The sequence below is a fragment of the Marmota flaviventris genome, chromosome 10, assembly GCF_047511675.1.
Source record: "Marmota flaviventris isolate mMarFla1 chromosome 10, mMarFla1.hap1, whole genome shotgun sequence".
Classification (NCBI taxonomy): Eukaryota; Metazoa; Chordata; class Mammalia; order Rodentia; family Sciuridae; genus Marmota; species Marmota flaviventris.
The window spans coordinates 20,555,080-20,578,589 of NC_092507.1; the positions used below are offsets into that span (position 1 = coordinate 20,555,080).

At 46.2% G+C, this 23,510-nt stretch overlaps 1 protein-coding gene across 1 annotated transcript; it reads left to right on the top strand.

Moving 5' to 3' along the window:
• The first annotated feature begins 5,382 nt into the window (after positions 1 to 5,382).
• On the top strand, positions 5,383 to 21,056 carry Themis2 (thymocyte selection associated family member 2). Its single transcript, XM_027937101.3, has 6 exons — positions 5,383 to 5,526; positions 10,469 to 10,609; positions 12,823 to 13,233; positions 15,833 to 16,899; positions 19,716 to 19,875; positions 20,263 to 21,056. Exons 1-6 carry the CDS (start codon positions 5,433 to 5,435, stop codon positions 20,316 to 20,318), a joined length of 1,929 nt encoding a protein of 642 aa, XP_027792902.2. The 5' UTR covers positions 5,383 to 5,432; the 3' UTR covers positions 20,319 to 21,056.
• Positions 21,057 to 23,510: the final 2,454 nt, after the last annotated feature.

The window sequence follows — 23,510 nt, forward strand, 5'->3', positions numbered from 1 at the left end:
ATGAACCCCACGTTTACTGAACCAGGCTTGCTCTGCAGGCTGCACAGTATACCAACCAGGAGAACGAGTGTAGAAACAGAGCATGGTTCAAATCTGCCTCCTGGAGGGGACTTGAGAATATTTCTGGGCCCAGATGCATGGAAAGGTGGTTGGAAGTTAGGAAGTAATCAGTGGTTTGAGCATGCTTGATCAGACTTCAGCTGTCACCACCATGGCCCACAGGTGGGAGGTGTTAGCTTTACCTGTAACACTGGTGATTTTCCTCACTGCTGGTACTAGGGATTGAACCCAGAGCTGCTTCACCACTGAGCCACATCTCCAGCCCTTTTTAGTTTTTATTTTGAGACAGGGTCCCACTAAGTTGCTTAGGGCCTTGTGAAGTTGCTGGGGCTGGCATTGAATTTGCAGTCCTCCTCTGCCTCAGCCTCCCAAATTGCTGGGATTGTATTTCTGTTACATTTGTTAATATAAAAGTACTCAAACTAACACTTGTGGTTTTTTCATTTAATATTTATTTATTTTAACACTGGTAACTTTTAAAGTCAACTAAAAGCAAGCAAGCTCAACAGTAGGATGCATGGTTAACATGTGTGACGCCCTGGGTTCCACCTTAGTACTGCAAAAAAGAAAAAAAAATTTAAAGTAAATCATGTCGGGCACAGTGGCACATGCCTGTAATCCCAGCATTTTGAGAGGCTGAGGCAGGAGGATCGCAAGTTTAAGACCACCCTCAGTGAGGCCCTAGGCAATTTAGTGAGACCCTGTCACAAAGTAAAAAATAAAAAGGGCTGGGGATATGGCTCAGTGGTTAAGTGTCCTTGGGTTCAATCCCTGGTACCAAAAATAAAAAAAATAAAAAATTTAAAAAAAGGAGTCATTAAGGGGGGCAAAGTGGGCTAAGTCTAGAGAGTTTATTCCTGTTTTCCCTTTTTTTCTCCATCTCCTTAGGGTATCCCTGCATCTGCATCTGGCCCTGGGGCTGGACTGAGGCCCTTCTCAGGCCCTCCCCTCCTCCCTCCTCTCTTCACCCCTCCCACCTCTCCTCCCCACCTCCCCTCACCTTCACCCTGCCCAGAGGCTCTGAAGGTCCTCTTCTGTCCCCTGTCCATATAGTCAGGGAACCAGGAGGGGCTGAGGCTCTATTAAGGGTCACAGCTAGTTGAGGGGACACACCCACACTGAGCATCTCTTTCCAAGAGTGACCAGTTTCCCTGGGGAGCATCTGTGTGGGGAGGGAGCACACTCCCAGACAGTCCCCTCGACATCTCGGTGGAGAGTATTTCTGTTTCATTCGTTAATATAAAAGTACTCAAACCATGTTATGGAGAAATCGAAGAAACAAATGAAAGCTTACAGATGGCCTTTGGTAACCATCGTTCCCGGCATTTGCGTTTCTGTTTCTGTTCCTCCATCGACATGTTGTGCAACCGCAAGAAAAGTTTCCCACTCAGTCTCACTTTCTGAAATAGGAAGTGAGGTGACAGGAGGAGTGAGATGAGATCTCATCTAAGATGTGTCAGAGATACGCAGGCCCTTGGCAATGACATCAAGAGCTTGGCATGTGCTCGTGCCTGTATTGCAGTAGCCTTTCTGCTGACAGTCCCCATTGTACAGAAGAGACTGAGGCTCAGAGAGCTAAGGAACTTGCCAAGGTCATTCAGCCAAGAGTTGGTGCAGCCAGGATTTGAGCCCGGTTTTGTTGTTTGTTTGCGTGTTTGTTTGTTTGTTTTAAGTCTTCACCCTCTACTGCAATTCTGGGCTAAGCAGAAATCCATGAGGCTTCCACAGTTGGCTGATACACATGGAAAAGACGTGAGAAGCTGCTGTTTTCTTTGGTCTGCAGGAGAAGCCTAGAGAGCTGGGCTAAAAGAGTCACACAAATAAATAAATAGCTACACATTATTTTTATTATTTTTGTGGTGCTAAAGATTGAACCCAGGGGTGCTTGACCACAGAGCTATACCTCCAGCCCTTTTTTATTTTTTTGAGTTAGAGCCTCCTTAAATAGTTGAGGGTCTTTGCTAAGTTGCTGAGGCTGGCCTTGAACTCGTGATCCTTCTGCCTCAGCCTCCTGCAAGCATCTGGGATTACAGGTGTGTGTCTCCATGTCTAGCCAACAACTATATTTTCTAGAACATGGGAAAATGCTCAAGAGATGAAGGCAAGGCAAAATAGGGAATCTGAAATCTGTTGAATGTTAACAGCCAGGTGCCTCTCCTAGAAGGTTAGGACTGCATCTAAGTTCAGCTGAGTCCTGGGGTAAGTTGTGGTGACCATAAATGTTTATTCAAGGAAAGAAAAAGACAAACAAAAATAATAGACAATCCAGTGGCCAGGGACACTTCCAGCATCCAGATCTTGGTTTATCTGATGGAAAGAACGAGACTCTGGGAAGAAATGACTGATCTTAGGGCAGGGGCAGGGGCCCTGGAAGGTTTTGATTATTATCCTATTTTAATTTTTTTTAATTGTAGTTGGACACAATATCTTTATTTTATTTTTTAATTTTTATGTGGTGCCGAAGATCAAACCCAGGGCCTCGCACATGCCAGACAAGTGCTCCACCACTGAGCCACAACCCCAGCCCTATCCTATTTTAAAGATAGGGTAGCTTCAGGTGTGGTGGTGCAGGCCTGTAATCCCAGCAGCTCAGGAGGCTGAGGCAGGAAGATCACAAGTTCAAAGCCAGCCTCAGCAATGGTGAGGCATTAAGCAACTCAGTGAGACCCTCTCTCTAAATAAAATACAAAATAGGGCTGGGGATGTGGCTCAGAGGTTGAGTGCCCCTGAGTTCAATCCCTGGTACTTCCCCCCCCCCCCCGACAAAAAAAATACAGTGGTGCTAGGATTCAGGGGCCACTCTGAAGGAACTTCCAAAGCTGGGAATTAGAGTGACAAAATAAATATTACATTATCAGATTATTAGTCTAACCATAAAATAAATATTCATGCATCTCTACTGATATAAGTAAATAATTGAGTGAATGAATGAATAAATAAATGAGGAGAAAGAGACAAGTCTTCCCTAGAGAATTCCAAATAGCTTATTGGATGCTTCCCCTCTATGTTTCCCCTGAGTGTGAGCTTGTTAGTGACTTGTTTCCAAAGGACAGGGGTCGGAAAGGGAAAGCAGAGATGTTAACGTGGAGAAACCTGGAAACGCCAGCTCAACCAAATCATCGAGGTCACCATCATCAGTGATAATCATGGGTATATCACATGCTCCCCGATAACGATGTCACTTCAGCTCTGCAGTAGTCTCCCCTAAATCCATAACCCAAAGGTCAAAAGTGGAACAAAGAGAGACAGAAACATTCATGATAGGAGCTCTGTAAATTTCTGGAGGAGAAGGACATTAATAGGAAAACAGTTAAGATCCCTGTAGGTCTGCAGTTTAGTTGCTGCCATGTAATGCTTTTTTGATTTGAAAACTGCACCCTGGTAATGTGAGATGGAAAGGGAAACTGAAATTAGGTGTGTGATATTTTTAAAATCTGTACTATTTTTGCAGCTTTACAATAAACAAAAAAATCCAGGGGGTGGAGGGCGTAGTTCAGCGGTAGAGCACTTGGCTAGCATGTGTGAAACCCTGGGTTCAATTCCCAACACTGCAAGAAAAGAAAGAACAACTGAGAGGCCAGGGGGGGTGCCACATGTCTATAACCTCGGAAACTAGGGAAGTTGAGGCAGGAGGATGGCAAGTTTGACGTCAGCTCAGCAAGTTAGTCAAAAACAGCAAAATGCTGCTATGTTTGGGTGATAGGAAAAGAAAAACAGGTTTTTGGTAAATGTTCCTTAATTCAGACTTATTCCTTGTATTGAAAATGTTTATTATTTCGGATTAGAGGTCTTCTAGTAGGCCAAGATTGATGATGCACACCTGTAGTTCCAGCTATTGGGGAGACTAAGGCAAGAGGATCACAAGTTCCAGGCCAACCTCAGCAATTTAGTGAGAACTTGTCTCAAAAGTTATAAAGGGTTGAGGATGCAACTTAGTGATAGAATGGGGTCCCTGAGTTCCATCCCTAGTACTGAAAACAAGGCTCATATCAGTTTTATAGTTAACAACAACAAAAACTAAATAAAGCATTTTGCACAATGCCTATCCTATATCAGCTCATTTAATCCTCACAAACAGCTAAGATTCTTTCCCTGTCTTCCAGATGAGGATACCGAGGTTCAGAAAATCAGGATGATTCACCTAAGGACCTATAACATACCAGAGGAGGATCTGGGATTTGAACCTGTGTTGGTCTGAGTCCAGAGGGATGCAGAAATGGCAAAGCTTTAGGCTGTCTCTGGAATCAGAAGTAGGTGGTCTCTCTCCCAATCAGATTTCTCTTTAGTCCAAGGAAGAATTTTTAACTAGAATTGTCCAAAGAATATGGGCATCCTGAAAAGGGAATGAGTTCCCTGTCACTAATGATGTCCAAATAGAGGACCACTGAGTGTCCTGGAGGGGGGTCAAGGAGAACTGACACTATACCTTCTTCCTCAGACCTAACTGGCAGGACTGTCTCTCCTTGGAGACCCAGAGCTACACAAGATAGGCTATGATGTCTCATTGGATCGCTGGCACCCTGGAGGTGGATGTCTGGGGCTTCTCCATCTTAGTCTTCACCATTGCCCCATCTAGAGGGGGTACATCACTGTCACACTGGAGAGGAGGGGACAGCTTTTAGTCACCTTCCAGTGTCAAGTCCTGATTTAGATGCTCTAAATCGTGAGACGTTATGACAGAATTTGATTTCATTTATTCATTTATTTTGGTACTGGGATTAAACCCAGGAGAGCTCTACCACTGAGCTACCACCAACCGGGCACGATGGCACATGCCTGTAATCCCAGCAGTTTGGGAGACTGCGCCAGGAGGATCCCAGGTTCAAGACCAGCCTCAGCAACTTAAGGAGACCCTGACTCAAAATAAAAAATAAAAAGGACTGAGGATGTGGCTCAGTGGTTAAGCGCCCCTGGCATGTAATACATATAAAATATATAAATATATAAACATATAAGTATGTATTTATACAAATATAAAAATGTGAATATATATGTACATATGTATTTAATTATTTACTTCTTTGTTTTCTTAAGACAGGATTTTGCTAAATTGCCCAGGCCGGCCTCGAATTTGCGATCCTCCTGTTCAGCCTCCCGAGGAGCTGAGATTTCAGACGTGCGTCATTGGAGCCTGGTCCTATTTCAGAGAGACTGAAATCTCTGAGAGATTCTCTGAGAGACCAGGAGAAGCAAGTGACTACACCAAGGGCGCCAGGTCAGTCCTCTTGAGACCCGGCTCCTACCGTGCCAGCCTCTGTGGGGGCGGGGCTTCGAGTGGGCGGGGCCGTCGGTGTCCCGGGGAGGCACCGCCCGGTTCTCCCGGGTTGGCGGGCTGGGGCCATTTGGTCTGCGCGCAAAGAGCCGCGGGGACCATGGAGCCGGTGCCGCTGCAGGACTTCGTGCGCTCCGTGGACACCGCCTCCCTCCCGCGCGTGCTGCGGGTCTACTCCGGAGTCTATTTGGAGGGTGAGTGGCCGGGCTTTCCCCAGGTGTGCGGCGAGGGCGTTGTAACCTAGGGAAGCTTCAGCCGGGGTTCCAATGCTGACATCTCCACAGCCCAGGGTTGGTGGTTTGGGGCCACAATCAACCCCTCTGCACCTCAGCTTTTGCTTTCGTGGAATCGGGGACCGCTGACCTGTCTTGCAGGTGGTGCTGGGAAGTCAGTGAGTTCGGCACGGGAGGTGGGTGGAAGCGAGCCAAGACCTGGTGGAACCACGGTTTGCATACTGTGCGGTTTTTTTTTTTTTTTTAAATTTTTATTTTTAGTTGTAGATGGACACAATGTCTTTATTTTTATTTGTTTATTTTTATGTGGTGCTGAGGATCGAACCCAGGGCCTCACTTGTGCGAGGCAAGCGCTCTACCACTGAGCTACGATCTCAGCCCCATATACTGTGCGTTTGGAGAAGCCGGGACTGTGCCCAGGGAGCGGCATCAGGGCGCTTTGGAGCGTTGCTGTTGTTTGACCATTTGTAGTGCTGGGGATTAGGGCTTGAACCCAACAGGCAAGTGCTTCTTTACTGAGCTACATCTCAGCCCCCAATGCTTAAGTGACAGGTCGGTCCTCCCATCTCTGCCATACACTCCTCCCTACTCTGTCTTCCCTCTGCTTCGTCTCGTCTTGGCCCTTCGCTAGATGGTGGGCAGTACCTGATCTGACCGGTCTTCAGTTTTCAACTTAAACGGCTCTTACTCCGGGAAGACCTCCCCGCTCTTTGCTCCTTGGCTCACCTGCACATTGCTCTCTGCCCACAGCCCACCTGCAGAGGCACAGTGATAATTTATTGCCTGAAAGAACTAGAGGGATTGACAGGCAGTGGATGGAAAGCTAGGCTGCTCTGTGGGGAGGGAGAAACTTTGGGCCAAAGTGGAAGAAGGGGAGGTGGAGGAGGAAGGGAGCTGAGAGTGCTGGGGGTGGGGTGCAGGCTCCTGACTTGTGCGCAGTTCTTCTGCAGAAGTGCCCTGCGCCATCCTGCTCCCTCTCTGGAGGAGCACTTTCTGGGCCACGGCCATTTCCTGCAGTGTTCTGAGGACCCAAATGGGATCCTAGGCTAAAACTGAGACACACAGAGGACCACCCAAGGCTGGCCTGAGGCTCGAGGGGCACCACCTCATGCTGGGTCTCTCCAAATCCATTTGGGAATCTGAAGGATTTGAGTTCAAGTTCTGACTTCACCTCTGGGGGCTTCCTGCAGACAGGCACCTGGGATCTGTTTGTTTTTCTCCCCAGCCTGGAACCAAGCTCCTCTTACCTCCCAGCTCTCTTGCCTGCCCATGTCACAATATCTGAGTTTCCTCATTCTGCCTGACTTAGGGTGGTGGGAAATGGCGGAAGTCAGAGTGACGTGATTAGAGAAGAGCTTGACAGGGTGTGAGTGTGCAGATGGGATGAGTGTGGAGGAGGGTCAGTTGGCTATTCCGATAGGGGCAGACACAGGGCAGGGGACTCTGGACTAGTTGACTATGTAGTTAGGAGCACTGGTTTTGGAGGCAGCTACCTTGGGCTTGATCCCAGTTCAGCCTTCTGTTACCAGATCATCTGATGAGTGCACTCAACCTCTTCAGTCTAAGTCATTATTTAAGAATGAGAAACTGCTCCTTTCTCCAGGGCATGCCTAGGTTTAAAATGCAATGATGCATGTGTAGCACTTAACAGAGGGTCAGGTATATGTAGCTCTGCAGCTGCTGCTCTCACCTGCTGGGGGCGGTCCACATCCTCACGTTGTAGACGGAATGTGGTGAGCCCGTGGGCATTTTCCTGGGGTAAGAATAAAGCTCTCATTGAAGAAGACCTTAGAAGATGGAAAGATCTCCCATGTTCTTGGATAGGCAGAATTAATATTGTCAAAATGGCCTTACTACCAAAAGGGCTATACAGACTTAATGCCATTCCTTTTAAAATTCCAGTGATATTCTTTATAAAAATAGAAAAAGCAGTCATGAAATTCATTTGGAAAAATAAGAGGCCCAGAAGAGCCAAAGCAATCCTTAGCAAGAAAAGTGAAGCAGGAGGCATCGTGATACCAGAACTTAAATTATACTATAGAACTGTAGTAACAAAAATAGCATGGTATTGGCACCAAAACGGACCCAAAGACCAGTGGAAACAGAATAGAAGTCAGAAACCCATATAAATACAGTTATCTAGACAAAGGTGCCATAAGCATACATTGGAGAAAAGATAGCCTCTTCAACAAATGATGCTGGGAAAACTGGGAATCCATATGTAGTAGATTGAAATCCCATCCTGCACAAAACTCAACTCAAAGTGGATCAAGGACCTAGGCATTAGACCAGAGACTACACCTATTAGAAGAAAATGTAGGCCCAATTCTCCATCATGTCAGCTTAGGAACCGAATTCCTCAATAAGACTTCTAAAGCACAAGAAGTAAAATCAAGAATCAATAAATGGGATGGTATCAAACTAAAAAGCTTCTTCACTGCAAAGGAAACAAGTATGTGAAGAGAGAGCCTATAAAAAGGGAAACAATCTTTGCCACCTGCACCTCAGACAGATAAAAAGAACTCAAAAAACTTAACACCAAAAAGATGAATAACCCAATCAATATCAAATTTTTCTTTTTTGGTGGTGCTGGGGATTGAACCCAGGGTCTTGTGTATGCTAGGCAAGCACTCTACCAACTGAGATATAATCCCCTGCCCCCTTTAAAATATATCAAAATTTTTTCTTTGTTTTTAACCCAATCAATAAATGGGCAAAGGAACTGAACAGGGACTTCTCAGAAGAAGAAATACAGATGGACAACAAATATATGAAAAAATGTTCAACATCTCTGGCAATTAGAGAAATGCACTGAAATTCCATCTTACTCCAGTCAGAAAGGCAATTATTAAGAATACAAGTAGGGACTGGGGATATAGCTTAGTTGGTAGAGTGCTTGTTTAGCGTGCACAAGGCCCTCCCTGGTTTCAATTCCCAGCACTTGTATAGAAAAAAGAAAAAAAAAAAGAATACAAATAACAACAATTGTTGGCGAGGACTACAATTATTGTTGGCTGGTGGGACTACAAGTTAGTGCAACCACTCTGGAAAGCAGTATGGAGATTCCTTAGAAAACTTGGAATGGAACTACTGTTTGACCCAGTTATCCCACTCCTTGATATATACCCAAAGGTCTTAAAATCAGCATATTACAGTGACACAGCCACATCAATGTTTTTAGTAGCTCAATTCACAATAACTAAGCTATGGAATCAACCTAGGTGCCCTTCAACAGATGATTGGATAAAGAAAGTGTGGTATATATACACAACGGAATATTACTCAAAGAAGACTGAAATTATGGCATTTGCTGGTAAATGAATGGAAATGGAGATTTCCATGCTAAGTGAAATAAGCCAATACCAAAAAAAAAAAAAAAAAAACAGAGGCCAAATGTTCTCTCTGATATGTGGATGCTAACACACAATAAGGGAGTAGAGGGAAGAATAGAAGTTAAGTGGATTAGACAAAGGGGAATGGAGGGAAGGAGAAATATGGAGGGGGGATGGGAATAGAAAACACTGTAGAATGAATCGACATAGCTTTCCTATGTTCATATGTGAATACACTACTAGTGAAACTCCACATCATGTACAATCACAAGAGTGGGATCCTAATTAGAATAGTTATACTCCATGTATGTATAATATATCAAAATACACTCTACTGTTATGTATATCTAAGAAGAACAAATTTTAAAATGAACCTAAAAAAATGAGTAAAGTTCTCTGGGCCAGTGTGAGGGATTCTCCTGGGGGTTCCCTGGGAATAGGGTGGGGTCAGGTGGCCCCAAGGCCTTCCACCTGCAGTTTTCTGTCTGCCATCAGTTGGATGGGGAGCCCTGTGCATTCTATGCGGTGAGAGATCTCTACTGTGCATCTTCTAAGTTCTCTGCATGGCTTTAGCAATTTAAAACAGGAAAGCAGAGCTGCCAAGCTTGTAGGTGGCACCCAGAACCTTGGCCAATGGGCCTTAAGTGGCCTCCACTGTCTACTGTGCTTCCTTTAAAAGCCTCTCATCAGGATAAGCGTGGTAGTGCATTTCTTTAGTCCTAGAGATTCAGGAGGCTGAGGCAGGAGGATCAAGGATCATGAGTTCAAAGCTGTCCTAAGCAATTCATGATACCCTATCTCTAAATAAAATATTTTTTAAAAAGGCTGGGGATGTGGCTCAGTGGTTATGTGCTCCTGGATTCAATCCCCAGTACCAAAACTAATTAATTAATTAATTAATTAAAAAATAAAAGCAACTCATCTGTCCTGGAGTGGTGGTGCATGCTTGTAATCCCAGCAACTCAGGAGGCTGAGGCAGGAGGATTGCAAGTTTGAGGTCAGTCTCATCAACTTAGCAAGGCTCTAAGCAAGACTCAGTCTCAAAAAAAAAAAAAGGGATAGGGATGTGGCTCAGTGGCACAGCACCCCTGGGTTAAATCCCTGATACAAGAAAAAAAAAAAAAAAGCATTTGAAGCAGAAAACAAGGTGTTAGGAGAGTCTGGCGGCTACCTGTGTGACCTGCAGGAACCACTGACTCTCTCTGAGTCTGTACAGTCAGGGAGTTGAGGGTCACTGGATTTTTTACTCATGTTTTTAACATATAGTCAGAGCCAGGCCATGCTGGCTGCAGTGATGCTGAGATGGACCAGTCCTACCTGAGAGCTCATGCTAGGAGGCACGGCCATGTGAAAAAGGCCAGAGAAGGCAGCACTAACGCTAAGAGAAAGCAATGACAGGGTTGTCCTGAGGATGGCTGAGCCAGCTGGCAGAGGAGGGGTGGCCAGGGAAGGGCATTCTAGGCAGCAATTTATGCAAAGGTACAGCAGAGCAGAGTCCATGGGGAACAGGGCACAGGCCACCCAGGGCTTGGCCCTTGCCAACTGAGGAAACTGAGTCCTTGTCTCCACAGGCTCCATCTATGAGATCGATGGGAATGAGTGCTGCCTCTCCACAGGGGACCTGATCAAGGTCATCCAGGTTTGCCTCCAGAAGGTGATCTGTGAGGATCCAGGGACAGGTCAGACCTTGGAGCTCCCTCCCAACTTTCAAGGTAAGGACACCTTTGCCTCCCCTGGCACCCTCCAGACATGCCAGTGGGTCACTTGTGGGTGTGTTTGCTGATCCTAGTACCTACTCCTACCCCTCTGGCTTTACACACAAGGTTCTCACATCCACCACTATCCAGCCTCAAGGCCAAGGATGAATGACTTCAGAGCAGTCTGACACTCTGATCGCGTCTGCTTCTGTTCCAAGCCTTTGCCAGGTGCCAGTCTCTGTGCTCACTCACATATTCACTCATCAAACATCTGCCAACACCCATATGTGACAGGCCTTAGCAGGGGCAGGAGTGTGGAACTCAGGATGAACTAGGTGCTTCCAGGGTGGCAGTGAGGGGTGGACAACAGCTGAATAGGCACATACTTTAGAGAGGACTCTGGGTGCAGAAACCTGCCCTGCCAGTGCTCCGTAAGGCTTGCTGGAAGCAGTGGCTCTCAAGCTAGAAGAAGGATCCCAGCTTGAAATGCACATGTATATGTGGTGTTTAAAAAACCCCAAGGCACCCAGTGATCACACGAGACCTGTACCATGGTGGACCATGGCCCAGACCTTGAACAGCAGCCTGGATGGGAATCCCAGATCTGCTATTATCTCTTGACCACCACAAGTTCCTGTGGTCTCACTCGGCCATAGCTTCCTCCTCTGTAGTGAGGGCATTAGGCTTGATGTGAGGATTAAAGGAGCTGGGTGTGTGACGTGGAACAGGGCTGGCACACAGCAAGCACACTCTGAGGACTTGCTCTAGGCTGATGTGAAAGGGTGTGGATTCCAGGTGAGGGGAAGTTGAGAGAGGTTAGCAGGAGCCAGACCACCTGAGGCTGTGAGGTGGGCTCAGCACAGTTTGGTCTCTTATTCTTTATTTATTTTTATGTGGTGCTGAGGATCAAACCCAGGGCCTCCCACGTGTTAGGTGAGCTCTCTACTGCCGAGCCACACCCCATCTCCTGGTCTCTTATTCTTTCTTTCTTTCTTTTTTCAGTACCAGGGATTGAACCCAGGGGCACTTTATCACTGAGCTACACTTTCAGGTCATTTTATTTTTTATTTTGAAACAGTCTTAATAAGTCACTTATAGCCTCACTGAATTGCAGAGGCTGGCCTTGAATTTGGGATCCTCTTGCCTCCTGGGTTTCTGGGGTTACAGGGGTGGGCCACTACACTGGACTTGGTCTCTGTTTTGAAGGTGCTGAGCGGTCAGTGAGGTTTTTAAATACACAAGTGACATTTTGTTTGTTGTTTCTGGAACTGGGAATTGAACTGTACAAGCTTCTTTTATTTTTTATTCTGAGGCAGTGCCTCACTACACTGCCCAGGTTGGCCTACAACTTGCCATTCTCCTGTCTCCGCTTCCCAAGTATCTGGGATTACAGGCCTGTGCCCAGCCTGTCCTATTTTTTTAGTCTCCTTCAGGTTAGCATATCTCCTCAGACTTCCTTTGTTTTGATGTGGACATTTCAAAGACTCCAGATCAGCACTTTTTTTTTTTTTCTTTTTGGTGCTGGGGATCAAACCCAGGACCTTGCAAATGCTAAGTACACGCTCCACTGCTGGCCCCTAGACCAGTACTTTTGTAGAATGTCCCTCAGTCCAGGCTTTGTGATGTTTCCTTGGTTAGATTTGAGTTGTGGGTTTGGTGCAGGAAACATCGCTTTTGGAGATGGGCATTTAGGCCACTATGGCAGATGAATGGTTGTTGGCTGGGGGTGCAGCGGAGGAGCAGTCAGAAAGTGCTAGCAGACAGGACAAGGGGTAGGGTGGTGACCTGAAAACACTTTAGCCAGTAATTCCTGGAGTTTTGGAGAGAGGGAGAATGGCACTACCCCTGGTGTGGAGTGGGGGGACAACAGGTTTTGGATGTGTGGGGTTGGAGCTGCGGTGTGGCATCAGGTAGAAATGACAAGTTGGCACAGTAAGAGGCAGGGAGGTCTTGAAGGGGAAAACTGGAAGTCGTCTGTGTCTTCTGGGGAAGGGGACACTGTTCTGTTCTCTGCCTCTGGTGACAGTCCCCTTCTGTCACCACTTCTGACCCTTACTATCCATTCACACTGTCATTGTGCCTTCTGTCCCTCAATTCTGCAGCCTGGATGTCCAGATGTAGGCCCACCCTCAGGGTATTCTGGCTGGGTTGTCTGCAGGGCCAGACCAGGACCTGGATCCAATAAGATCTATACCCATCCTGACTTTCCCTCCCTCTGAATCCCACAGGTCACTTCAGTCCTCTCACCAGCCCCCACAGCTTCAGAACCCTAGAGGAGCTTGTCTGTGATACAACTCAGAGCTCCATACAGTTGCCCATTTACTTCACGTCAACCCACAGCATTGTCACAAAGAACAGGGTGGTGACTGAGAACCAGCCCCTCATGCTTGAGGCTGTGGAAATGCATCATGGGACCCACTGTGCACGCTGTGTCTTGGTGTCAGGAGCCCAGCAGGTTGTCCTGCACCTGCCCCTGTCCCAGAAGGGGCCCTTCTGGAGATGGAAGCCTGGAACCCCCCAAACCCTGCTCCAGGTTCTGCAGGACCCAGCCTATAAGGATGGCATGTTTACCTGTCCAAGCCTTCCCTGGAACTCCCTGATCCTAAGGCCCCAGTATGAGGTCCAAGCCATCATGCACAGTGAGTAGCCTGGGCGGGGGTGGTGGGGGGTGGATGTGGGGGGATAGAGGGCCCTGGGGAGCTGGTCTGATGGAAGACATCATCCCTCCATGGGGCGATGTCTCCCCTACTCTTAGGGGTACCAGGTGGCTTGCCCAGTATATACAATATATCAAATAAAAGTGCCCAAGTGGAGAATTTGGTGTAAAAGGAAGTAAGAAAATGGGATAAACATGAGTGCTTTGTAGAACTGGCAGAAGTTGGGTTCTGAGCTTGCTAGCAGCTGGTACAAAGAGACACTTCCTCTCCAGGAACTGCAGTTGTTGCCAAGCGAAAAGCTGACCAGTTGTTTGGGAGGAACATTTCCTGACTTGGGGAGAGCAGGATTGTTCCTGAAGGCCCCCTCTGTTGAATGACCAGAGGGTACGATCAGTGAACCCCCAGCTGTTTCTCCTTGTTTCTTGGTGTATTTCTCAGGCTGGTGGCAGCATGCAAATCAGGGTTGAGGAAACAGGCAGAACCTGGCCAAAGCTGGTTAGTGAGAGGCTAAGGCTGAGCTGAGGTAGAATGGGGGCCTGGGCCTCTTTCCTGGAGCACAGATTATTTGCAGCTCAGCTCTCTGGCATTTACCTGCAGAGCAGTTCAGGCTGACTGCAAACCATAGTGCCAAGTGTGATTCTTTAATCTTTTTAAAAAGTGGTGACGGGCTGGGGTTGTGGCTCATCGGTACAGCACACGCCTAATACATGTGCAGTGCTGGGTTCGATCCTCAGCACCACATAAAAATAAATAAATAAAATAAAGGTATTATGTCCAACTACAACTAAAAAAAAAAATTTTTTTTAAAGGTGGTGCTAATGATAGAACCCAGGGTCTCGCACATGCTAGGCAAGCATTCTAACACTGAGCTGCACTCCAAGCCCTAAATTTTTTTACAGTGGAAAAATTCAAACATATTAAAGCAGGGGGGAAGTAAAAGGAGCCCCATGACCTGCCAGCCAGCATCACATGACCACTCATAATCCTCCTTGTTTCATTTCTGCCCATTCCTACTCCACCTGATTATTTTAAGACAGACCCCAGATATCTTTTCTTTTTTTTTGGTACTGGAAATTGAACTCAGAGATTCTACCACTGAGCCACATCCCCAGCTCTTTTTATTTTTTTATTTTGAGACAGGCTCTTACTAAATTGCCAAGGCTGGCCGCAAACTTGTAATCCTCTTGCCTCAGCCTCCTGAGTCGCTGGGATTACAGGTGCATGCCACCGCTTCAGGCTCCTGAATCTTTTTGACAGACCGTATGGGGTTGAACAGATTTTCTTGCTCTCTGGTATAAGGTGTTTTAGACTCCTTTTGAACACTTCCTGTCGAGGAACTGAAGTTGTTTCCCAGGATGCCCTGAAACCACTCTGGGAAATGGTAGTAAGAGACCATAGTCTGGGGATCCAGGGACTTGAGTGGTGGCTGAGGCTTGGCAGGCTTCCCCGAATAACTAGGCAACTCAGGTTACTATTCTGAAGAAAAAGAACAGTATAACAAATGCCCCATATGAACATCTCCCAGCTTCAACCAATTATCAGTTCCTCTGGTGTGGAGCAAAAGTCCCAAGTCACCACCCTCTAAGCCTCAGTGTCCTCACTTGTAAAATGGGGAGAGTATTCTCTGCCCTATCTTTCATGTGTTGTGATCAAACCATACAGTGATGGGCCAGTTTGCTTCATAGTCTTTTAGAGCCACTTCTTGAGTTTATCCATCAGGATGCAAATCAGTGCCTGATGAAGAAATAAGTTGCCCAAAGTGTTTTTTCTTCAATAGTTTTTATCTTTCTGTTTAAATTCAGAAAGGATTGGGACAGGAAGTTTTATGAAATTGTATTTAAAATTAAAATTTAAGAAGAGGTTGGACCGGGCTGGGGTTGTGGCTCAGTAGTCTAGTGCTTCCCTAGCATTTGTGAGGCACTGGGTTCGATCTCAGCATGCATATAAATAAATATAATTTTTTAAAAAAGAGAAAAAAGTGGTTGAACTGATTGGCTATTAGGATATTAAGGAATTATCAAATAATTATTTAGAAGCAGTGATGGCATTTTTTAAAAATTATTTTTCTTTAGTTGTAGATAGAAACATTTATTTATTTTTATGTGGTGCTGAGAATCGAACCCAGTGCCTCATACATGCTAGGCAAACACTCAACCACTAAGCCACAACCTCAGCCCAGTGATGGCATTTTAAAAATTGTAATTATCCCCCTTTTTAGAGAAAACACTGAAATAGGCACCCATGGCATGACGTGATTATTCTGAGTCAGAACCTAGTGGGGGGGAGTAGCTAGGGATACAGACAGAAGCATATGGGCCATGAGTTAAAAGTTGAAGCTGGATATTGGGTACATTAAACTATTCTATTAATGTTTAAAAATAGTGATTTTGTTAAAAAAAAAAAAAAAAAAAAGAGGCTTAAGGAAAGGAGAGGGCAAAGAATCTAGTACAAGAGGAAAATGCTGGTAGGAAAGAAAAGCCACAAATAGGAAGGAGGCCCTAGTACTGACAATGCTCTTTGCTGGGGTGGGGTCCATCATCGGGTCTGTGTGGTGCACCCCTGAGCTGACCTCCCCCCACAGTGCGCAAGACCATCGTCAAGATCCCCTCCACACTGGAGGTCGATGTTCAGGACGTCACCGCCTCCTCCCAGAATGTCCACTTCATCAAACCACTGCTGCTGAGTGAGGCCCTGGCCCAGGGGGGCCCCTTCCCCCTCTCCACAGAGATCCTGGAAGTTCCAGAGGCACCCCCTATCTTCCTCAGCCCGTGGGTGGGCTCTCTGCGCAAAGGCCAGAAGCTCTGCATCTATGGCCTGGCCTCACCACCGTGGCGGGTCCTGGCCTCAAGCAAGGGCCGGAAGGTGCCCAAACACTTTATGCTCTCTGGGGCCTACCAGGGCAAGCTGCGGCTCCGGCCAAGGGAGTTCCCCACAGCCTATGACCTCCTGGGTGCTCTCCGGCCAGGCCAGCCCCTCCGGGTGGTGGTCACAAAAGACTGTGAGGGGGAAAAGGAGGAATATCCCGAGTTCTCTTCTCTGGCTGTGGGTGACCGGCTGGAGGTGTTAGGGTCTGGCCAAGTCTATGGGGCCCAAGGCCAGGACATAGATGTCTTGGTTTGTCAGCGGCTAAATGACCAGTCTGGGGAGGAAAATGAAGAGTATGAAGAGGTGGAAGACCAAGAACGGCTTCTGCTGCCCCTCTACATGCCTGGTGGCTTTGTGGAGGAGAGGAACGACAGCCGGCGCTACAGCCTGGCAGATCTGACTGCCCAGTTCTCCCTGCCCTGTGAGGTCAAGGTGGTGGCTAAGGACTCCAGCAACCCTGCTGATCCCCTGGTCTCCTTCCCTGGCTTGCGGCTAGAGGAGAAGATCACAGAGCCGTTCTTGGTGGTGGGCCTGGACTCCAAGCCAGGGACATACTTCGAGATCCCTCCCCGCTGGCTGGACCTGACTGTGGTAGAGACCGAAAGGCAGCCAGAGCCGCCGGCTGGGCCACTGCCGGTGGCTACGGTGGAGGAGCTGTCAGAGGCCTTCTACTACAACCTTCGGAAGCTACCACTCTGTGAGAACCAGGAACCCCCGCCCAGGCCCCCGAAAAGCCAGAACCTCAACGAGCAGAAAGCAAGCAGCAAGGAGGAAAGCACCGAGGTACTAATTTACAGCAGGGAGGGGTCGCTTCTCAGGCTCCTCAGGGGCTCTTCCGTCACTTCTTTGCCAGGTTTCTCTAACTTGTAGTTTGCCCCACTACTCACCTTCAGTCCTCGCCATCCTAGGGTTGGTGTGATTATCCATATGATTGATAACTGAGGCCCTGAGACTCACCCAAAGTCCAATTAGTAAGTGGGAGGCCTAAACTTGAGCATAACCATGCTGATTCCAAGTTTATGGTTCTTTTCCTTTCTCTGCCACCTGCTGTCACTCTGGACTTTGAGCCTCAGCATTGTTCACTTACACTGTTCCAGCAGCCTCATTGAGCCTTCCTGGACAGCTGTCAGAAGCCTCCCCAATCCTTCTCTGGTTATTGCTAGGCCTTGACTCCATGTACTCCACATGGCATCAGTGTCCTCTGAGTTAACTCTAGTCTGGCCTTCCTGAGCCATTTCCCACAACCCATTCTGCAATCCCCACTCCACCCACCGAGGACTCCTGAAGCCTCACACAGGGGGCCAGGACTCCTAGTGGCAATGTGCACATACCCACATACCCGGCCTTTGGCCAGCATCGTTCTTCCATGGGGTGAAGTGAGGCTCAGAGTCCCCTGGTGTTTCAGTTATGCTCCAGGCTCTGTGGCTAGAGAGCTGGGGGTGGGGCGGGGCAGGAACTCCACCAGCTGCAGGGCCAGTGAGCTCCACTGAACTGAACCACAGGGAATCGGGTGTGACAAAAGACCCAAGCATAGGCACAAGACCAGGCTTACATTCCAGACATTACATTACCAGGTTTACATTTCACCACCAGCACAAGCCACTCCTCCACATGTGCTGATGAGGCCATCTCAGGTCTACCCTGAGGTGGCCTCACCAGCACTGCTGCTGTTAGCTGCCTTCCAGGGGAGCGCCTACTCCATGGCAGTCTTCTGTAGCACTAGCTCACCTACTCTCAGTACACCTGAGGTAGGAACCAATTCTTTTATTTTTTTTTCCCCCTGTGGTGCTGGGTGTTAAGTTTTTAATCACTATGACCAAAATACCTGACAACCTAAGATGGGGAAAAGTTTATTTTGGACATATGGTTTCAGAGAGGTTAAGTCCATAGCTGGTAACTCCTACTGCTCTGGGTTCAAGGTGAGGCAGAACATCATGGCAGGAGAGGTTGATGGAGAGCTACTCAGTTCATGGTGACCAGGAAGCAGAGAAATCAAGGAGCCCAGGACAAAATTTAACCTATAAGGCTATGCCCCAGTGCCTTACTTCCTCCAAGCACACACCACTTGCCTACAGTTAGCACCCAGTAATCCATTTAAATTATTAATCCAGGGGTGGGGTTGTGGCTCAGTGGGAGAGTGCTTGCCTACATGTGTAAGGTACTGGGTTTGAACCTCAGCATTGCATACAAATAAATGAATAAAATAAAAGCCCATCAACTACTAAAAAAATTTAAAAAAAATAAAAAATAATTAATCTATCAAAGGATTAATCCACTGATTAGGTTATAGTTCCTATTAATCTATTTCACTTCTGAACATTCTTACACTAAATACAGGAGGGAGCTGTTCCAGGGTAAACCATTTACCCTGGGGATAGAACTTACGGCCTCATACATGCTAGGCAAGACTCTACCAGACCTCCATCCCCAGATTTTTTTCTTAATTTTGAGGCAGGGTCTCACCAGGATGTCCAGATTGGCCTTGAATTTGCAATTCTCCTGCTTCTACTTCCAGAGTAGTTGGGACTATAGGCATGTGCCACCATGCTCAGCAGAATCCAATATTCTTTTTTCTCATTGAGAAAATAGGCACAGAAAGGCAAGTTCAACATGAGCTCACAGAGTGGCAGGGCTAAGTTTAAAAACAGGTGTGACTGTACAGCCTGTGCACCTAACTACTACTGCTCTGCCTAGAAAATGAGCAGAGAGCTATAAAACAAATGCTTTGCAAACTAACAAGCATGCTGTTTTGGATCTTGGGACTGTACTTAGTACCATGTTGGTAGCTATATAGCAGTGAAAATTATGAAGATTAGTACTGAGTGGTCTTGTCCTCACATCTGTGGGTAGGGGTGAGACAGTCATTTTTTGACAGGCTAGACTGGGGTCCCTGAAACAGGCATATGACTGTGCTGGAAAGAATACTGTACAAAGGACGGAGAGCCCTCAGTCCCAGCCTTGACTCCACAAGGAATCACTGCTATGGTCCTTGAACAGCACCTGCTCCTCTCTAGACACCAGGCTCTCCCTTTCTGATCAGGAGACTGGGATGTGGTGAAAAGGCCACTGGCTTCATAGGTCACCGATGTGGTGCTGGGTCCAATCCTTGGCCCCACTTAGGACCTCTGCCCTGTGGGGATAGCTGACAAGGCACAACTCTTCCTTCATTTGTAAATTGAAAACTGAAACAGACCCTATTCAGAGGGTTACTTGAGGATTCAGTGTGCACACATATATGGCCCATGGTAGTTCAGTGAAAGTCCTCTTGGAGCCCTCAGACCAGCAGCTTTGTTCTGAAGCTTTGTGATTATCTTCTCATGGTCTCTCCACTTTGTCTCTCCCCACCCTCCAACCACAGATTTAAAGGCCATTCACTGGCTCCCTATGTGGAGAATCCCAGGGATACCCTGCCTCTAGTCCCCAACCCTATATTTCCTACCCCACCAAGTATTTTATGTGCTTGTACCAAAAACAAGCTTCCTGGGAAGTCTTAACTTGTAAAGCAAGTAGAGAGAAGTGACCATTGTTGGTAAATTATACTTCATGGACTCTATTGCCATTCCTTGCAACCTTGTTAATTTCTGTTTTTTCTCCCAAAGTCTTCTAAAGTCTCAAAACCAAAGCATCCCAAGATCTCTCTGCTGCCCAAACTAAAGGCGAAGACCTTGCCAGAGTTTTTCAAGGACAAATCAGATATGTACAGCAAGGTTACCACCCGAAAGGGCATCAGGCCCACTGAGTCCCAAACAGAGAATCCAGGTGAGTCCCTTATATGCCTGCCCACCTTGTCCTTGCTTCTCCCCTTCCTACCCTGTTTCTCTGCTGCTCAGTACATCAGGAAAATGCACTGTTCTCACCTCCGTGGTCCCAATTTGAGGGCTGAGCCAGGAAGGTCCCTTGTCTCTCTCCCATTGGGCTGAAGAACCCTGGCAAAGAAACTAGTTCAATCCCCAACACACTACCCTCCCCATGGCACACAGGACAAACCAAGTAGCTGAGGTGTTCAAAGAACAAATTGTGGTTTCTTGGCTACCAAGGACCCAGAACACCCAGGCCAATTTCTTCCCTATTCAAGTGAGGAAACTGTAGAGGGGAAGGAACTTGCCTAATGCCAAAGATTCTCACTGACTTGGAATGCTTTTGCAGATACCGATGAACATGATTATGAAGAAATAGTTGAGCACTTTCGGAAAACCCTGTAGGTGCTGGAGAAGCTGAGCCTCCTAACTGCTGCATCTTGGGGAATAAGGACACCAGCCAACCCTTGAAAGCCTCCAGCATCTGGCACAAGGTCTCAGAGAAATCATTCAGGCAGAGAATGGAACTCAACAGCAGACACAGCACCAGCTCCTTGCTTGTGGATCCCTCAGCCTGAGCTTTGGTATCCAGAGGAGCTAGCTGGGCTCTACTCAGTCTTGTGTCCGTCCCTACCAGTTGTCTCACTGGTGGATGCAGAGAAGTCAGAAAGGCCACCAATCTTCACTGAGTAAAGGGGACTTCTTTGACCACACTGCATTGAGGGCCCTTCATGTTTGCCACCCCTCCCAGGTTTCTCGCCCCTCAGAGGCTAGGACTGTGTCATCCTCATCTTGATAGCACCTGGCACATGATCAGCACTTGCTAAATGGGATTTGTATGAATGTGTGTGGATCTGGCTTCAAGAACAAAATCTTAGGGCCTTGGTTCTCAAGAACTAGGGGAGCCAATTCAAAAAGAATCTAAGGGAGGGGCTGGGAATATAGCTCAGTTGGTAGAGCACTGCCTAGCATGCATGAAGCCCTGGATCCAATTCCCAGCAAAACACACATGAAAAAACTTTGTAGAGACCCAAAGCTGTGGAAGACTAACAGGTTTCAATAGGTGGTGCTGACATTGTTAAAGCTATAAGTGACTATTAATATTGTTTCTTCTAAAAACATGTAATAAAAGTAACATCTGGATTTTTTTTTTTTTTTTAGTGCTATGGATTGAACCCAGGAGCACATTTTATTTTTTGAGACAGGGTCTAAATTGCTTAGGGCCACACTAAGTTGCTGAGACTGGCCTTGAACTTGTGATCCTCCTGCCTAAGCCTCTGGAGTTGCTGGGATTACAGGCATGCACCACCACACCTGGCTGGATTTCTACATGAGTATCTTTTATCTTTTCTTAACTTCTGCCTGTACGCCAGACCCTTTACAAACCATATCCAATTCCTTAACTCCTAGAGGCAGACAATGGCTTGATTTTTAAAGATTAGGAGAAAGATTGATCAAGAGCCTCAGAAGGAAGATTAATGCAGTCAGTAAATAAGGGTGAATTCCCCAAAAGCAAGAGCCTATGTTAGGATCCCAGCTTGCCACCTACTAGCTTTAGCTATCAACAAGTTATTGTAACCTCTTTAAGCTTCAGTTTGTTTGCCTTCTGATACCAGGGATTGAAGTTCCAGGATGTTCTATCACGGAGTACATTCCTCTCCTTTTTAAAAATTTTGAGAGGGTCTTGCTAACTTGCTGAAGTTGGCCTCAGTTAGTGATCCTCCTGCCTCAGCCTCCAGTGGTACTGGGATTACAGACATGCACAACCACACCCAGTTAAGTTTATTTCTTGACACATAAAACTAATAGTTATTTACCTAACAATACTGTTTTAAAGATCAAGTGAGATATCTTTACAAAGCATTTAGCACAGTATCTGGCACACAGTAAATACTCACTAAACATGTTAATAGTAGCATTGTTGACCAAGATCATGTAGCTGTGTCTGTCTCTAATATGTACTCTTCCCACATGTGTACACTGTTTTCTAGTAATGAAATTCATACCATGTTTAAAATATGTCATTTCCAGAACTTAAATTAGCATTATCTGCTTCTATACCTAGAAGACCCAAAAAGTTCCACCAGAAAACTTCTAGAACTAGATAAATGAATTCAGCAAAGTAGCAGGATATAAAATCAACACTCATAAAATACTTGGGAATCAACTTAAAGAAAGAGGTGAAAGATCTATACAATGAAAACTATAGAACCCTAAAGAAAGAAATCAAGAAGACCTTAGATGATGGAAAGATCTACCTTGCTCTTGGACGGGCAGAATTAATATTATCAAAATGACCATACTACCAAAAGCACTATACAGATTTAATGCAATTTCAATCAAAATCCCAATGGCATTCCTCATAGAAATAGAAAAAGCAGGCATTAAAGTCATCTGGAAAAATAAGAGACCCAGAATAGCTAAAGCAATCCTTAGCAGGAAGAGTAAAGCAGGTGGCATTACTATATCAGACCTTAAGCAACAGTGAAAAAAAAAAAAAAAAAACCAGCATGGTACTGGCACCAAAACAGACTGGTAGATCAATGGTACAGAATACAGACTAACCCACAAAATTATAATTATCTTATATTAGGCAAAGGTTCAAAAACATACATTGGAGAAAAGATAGCCTTTTCAAAAAATGGTGCTGGGAAAATTGGAAGTCCATATGCAACAAAATGAAATTAAACCCCTATCTCTCACCATGCACAAAACTCAACTCAAAGTAGATCAAGAACCTAGGAATTAAACCAGAGACCCTGTAGCTAATAGAAGAAAAAGTAGGCCCAAATCTTCATCATGTTGGATTAGGCCCAACTTCCTTAATCAAGAATCAATAAATGGGATGGACTCAAATTAAAAAGTTTCTTCTCAGCAAAAGAAACCATCTGTGAGGTGACTAGAGAGCCTACATCTTGGGAGCAAATTTTTACCCCTCACACATCAGATAGAGCACTAATCTCTAAGGTATGTAAAGAACTCAAAAAGCTAAACACCAAAAAAAATAAATAAATAACCCAATCAATAAATGGGCCAAGGACCTGAACAGACACTTCTCAGAAGATGATATACAATCAATCAACAAATATATGAAAAAATGTTCATCATCTCTAGCAATTAGAGAAATGCAAATCAAAACTACTCTAAGATTTCATCTCACTCCTGTCAGAATGGAAGCTATTATGAATACAAACAACAATAAGTATTGGCGAGGATGTGGGGAAAAAGGCACACTCATACATTGCTGGTGGGACTGCAAATTGGTGCAGCCAATCTGGAAAGCAGTATGGAGAATCCTTGGAAAAACTAGGAATGGAACCACCATTTGACCCAGCTATCCCTCTTCTTGGTCTATACCTAAAAGACTTAAAAAACAGAATACTACAGGGACACAGCCACATCAATGTTTATAGCAGGTAAATGGATGGAATTGGAGAAGATAGTGCTAAGTGAAGTCAGCCAATCCCAACAAAACAAATGCTGAATGGTTTCACTGATACAAGGAGGCTGATTCATAGTGGGGAAGGAAGGGGGAGAATGGGAGGAAAAGACAAAGTCCAGATAGGGCAAAGGGGTGGGAGGGGAAAGGAGTGGGCA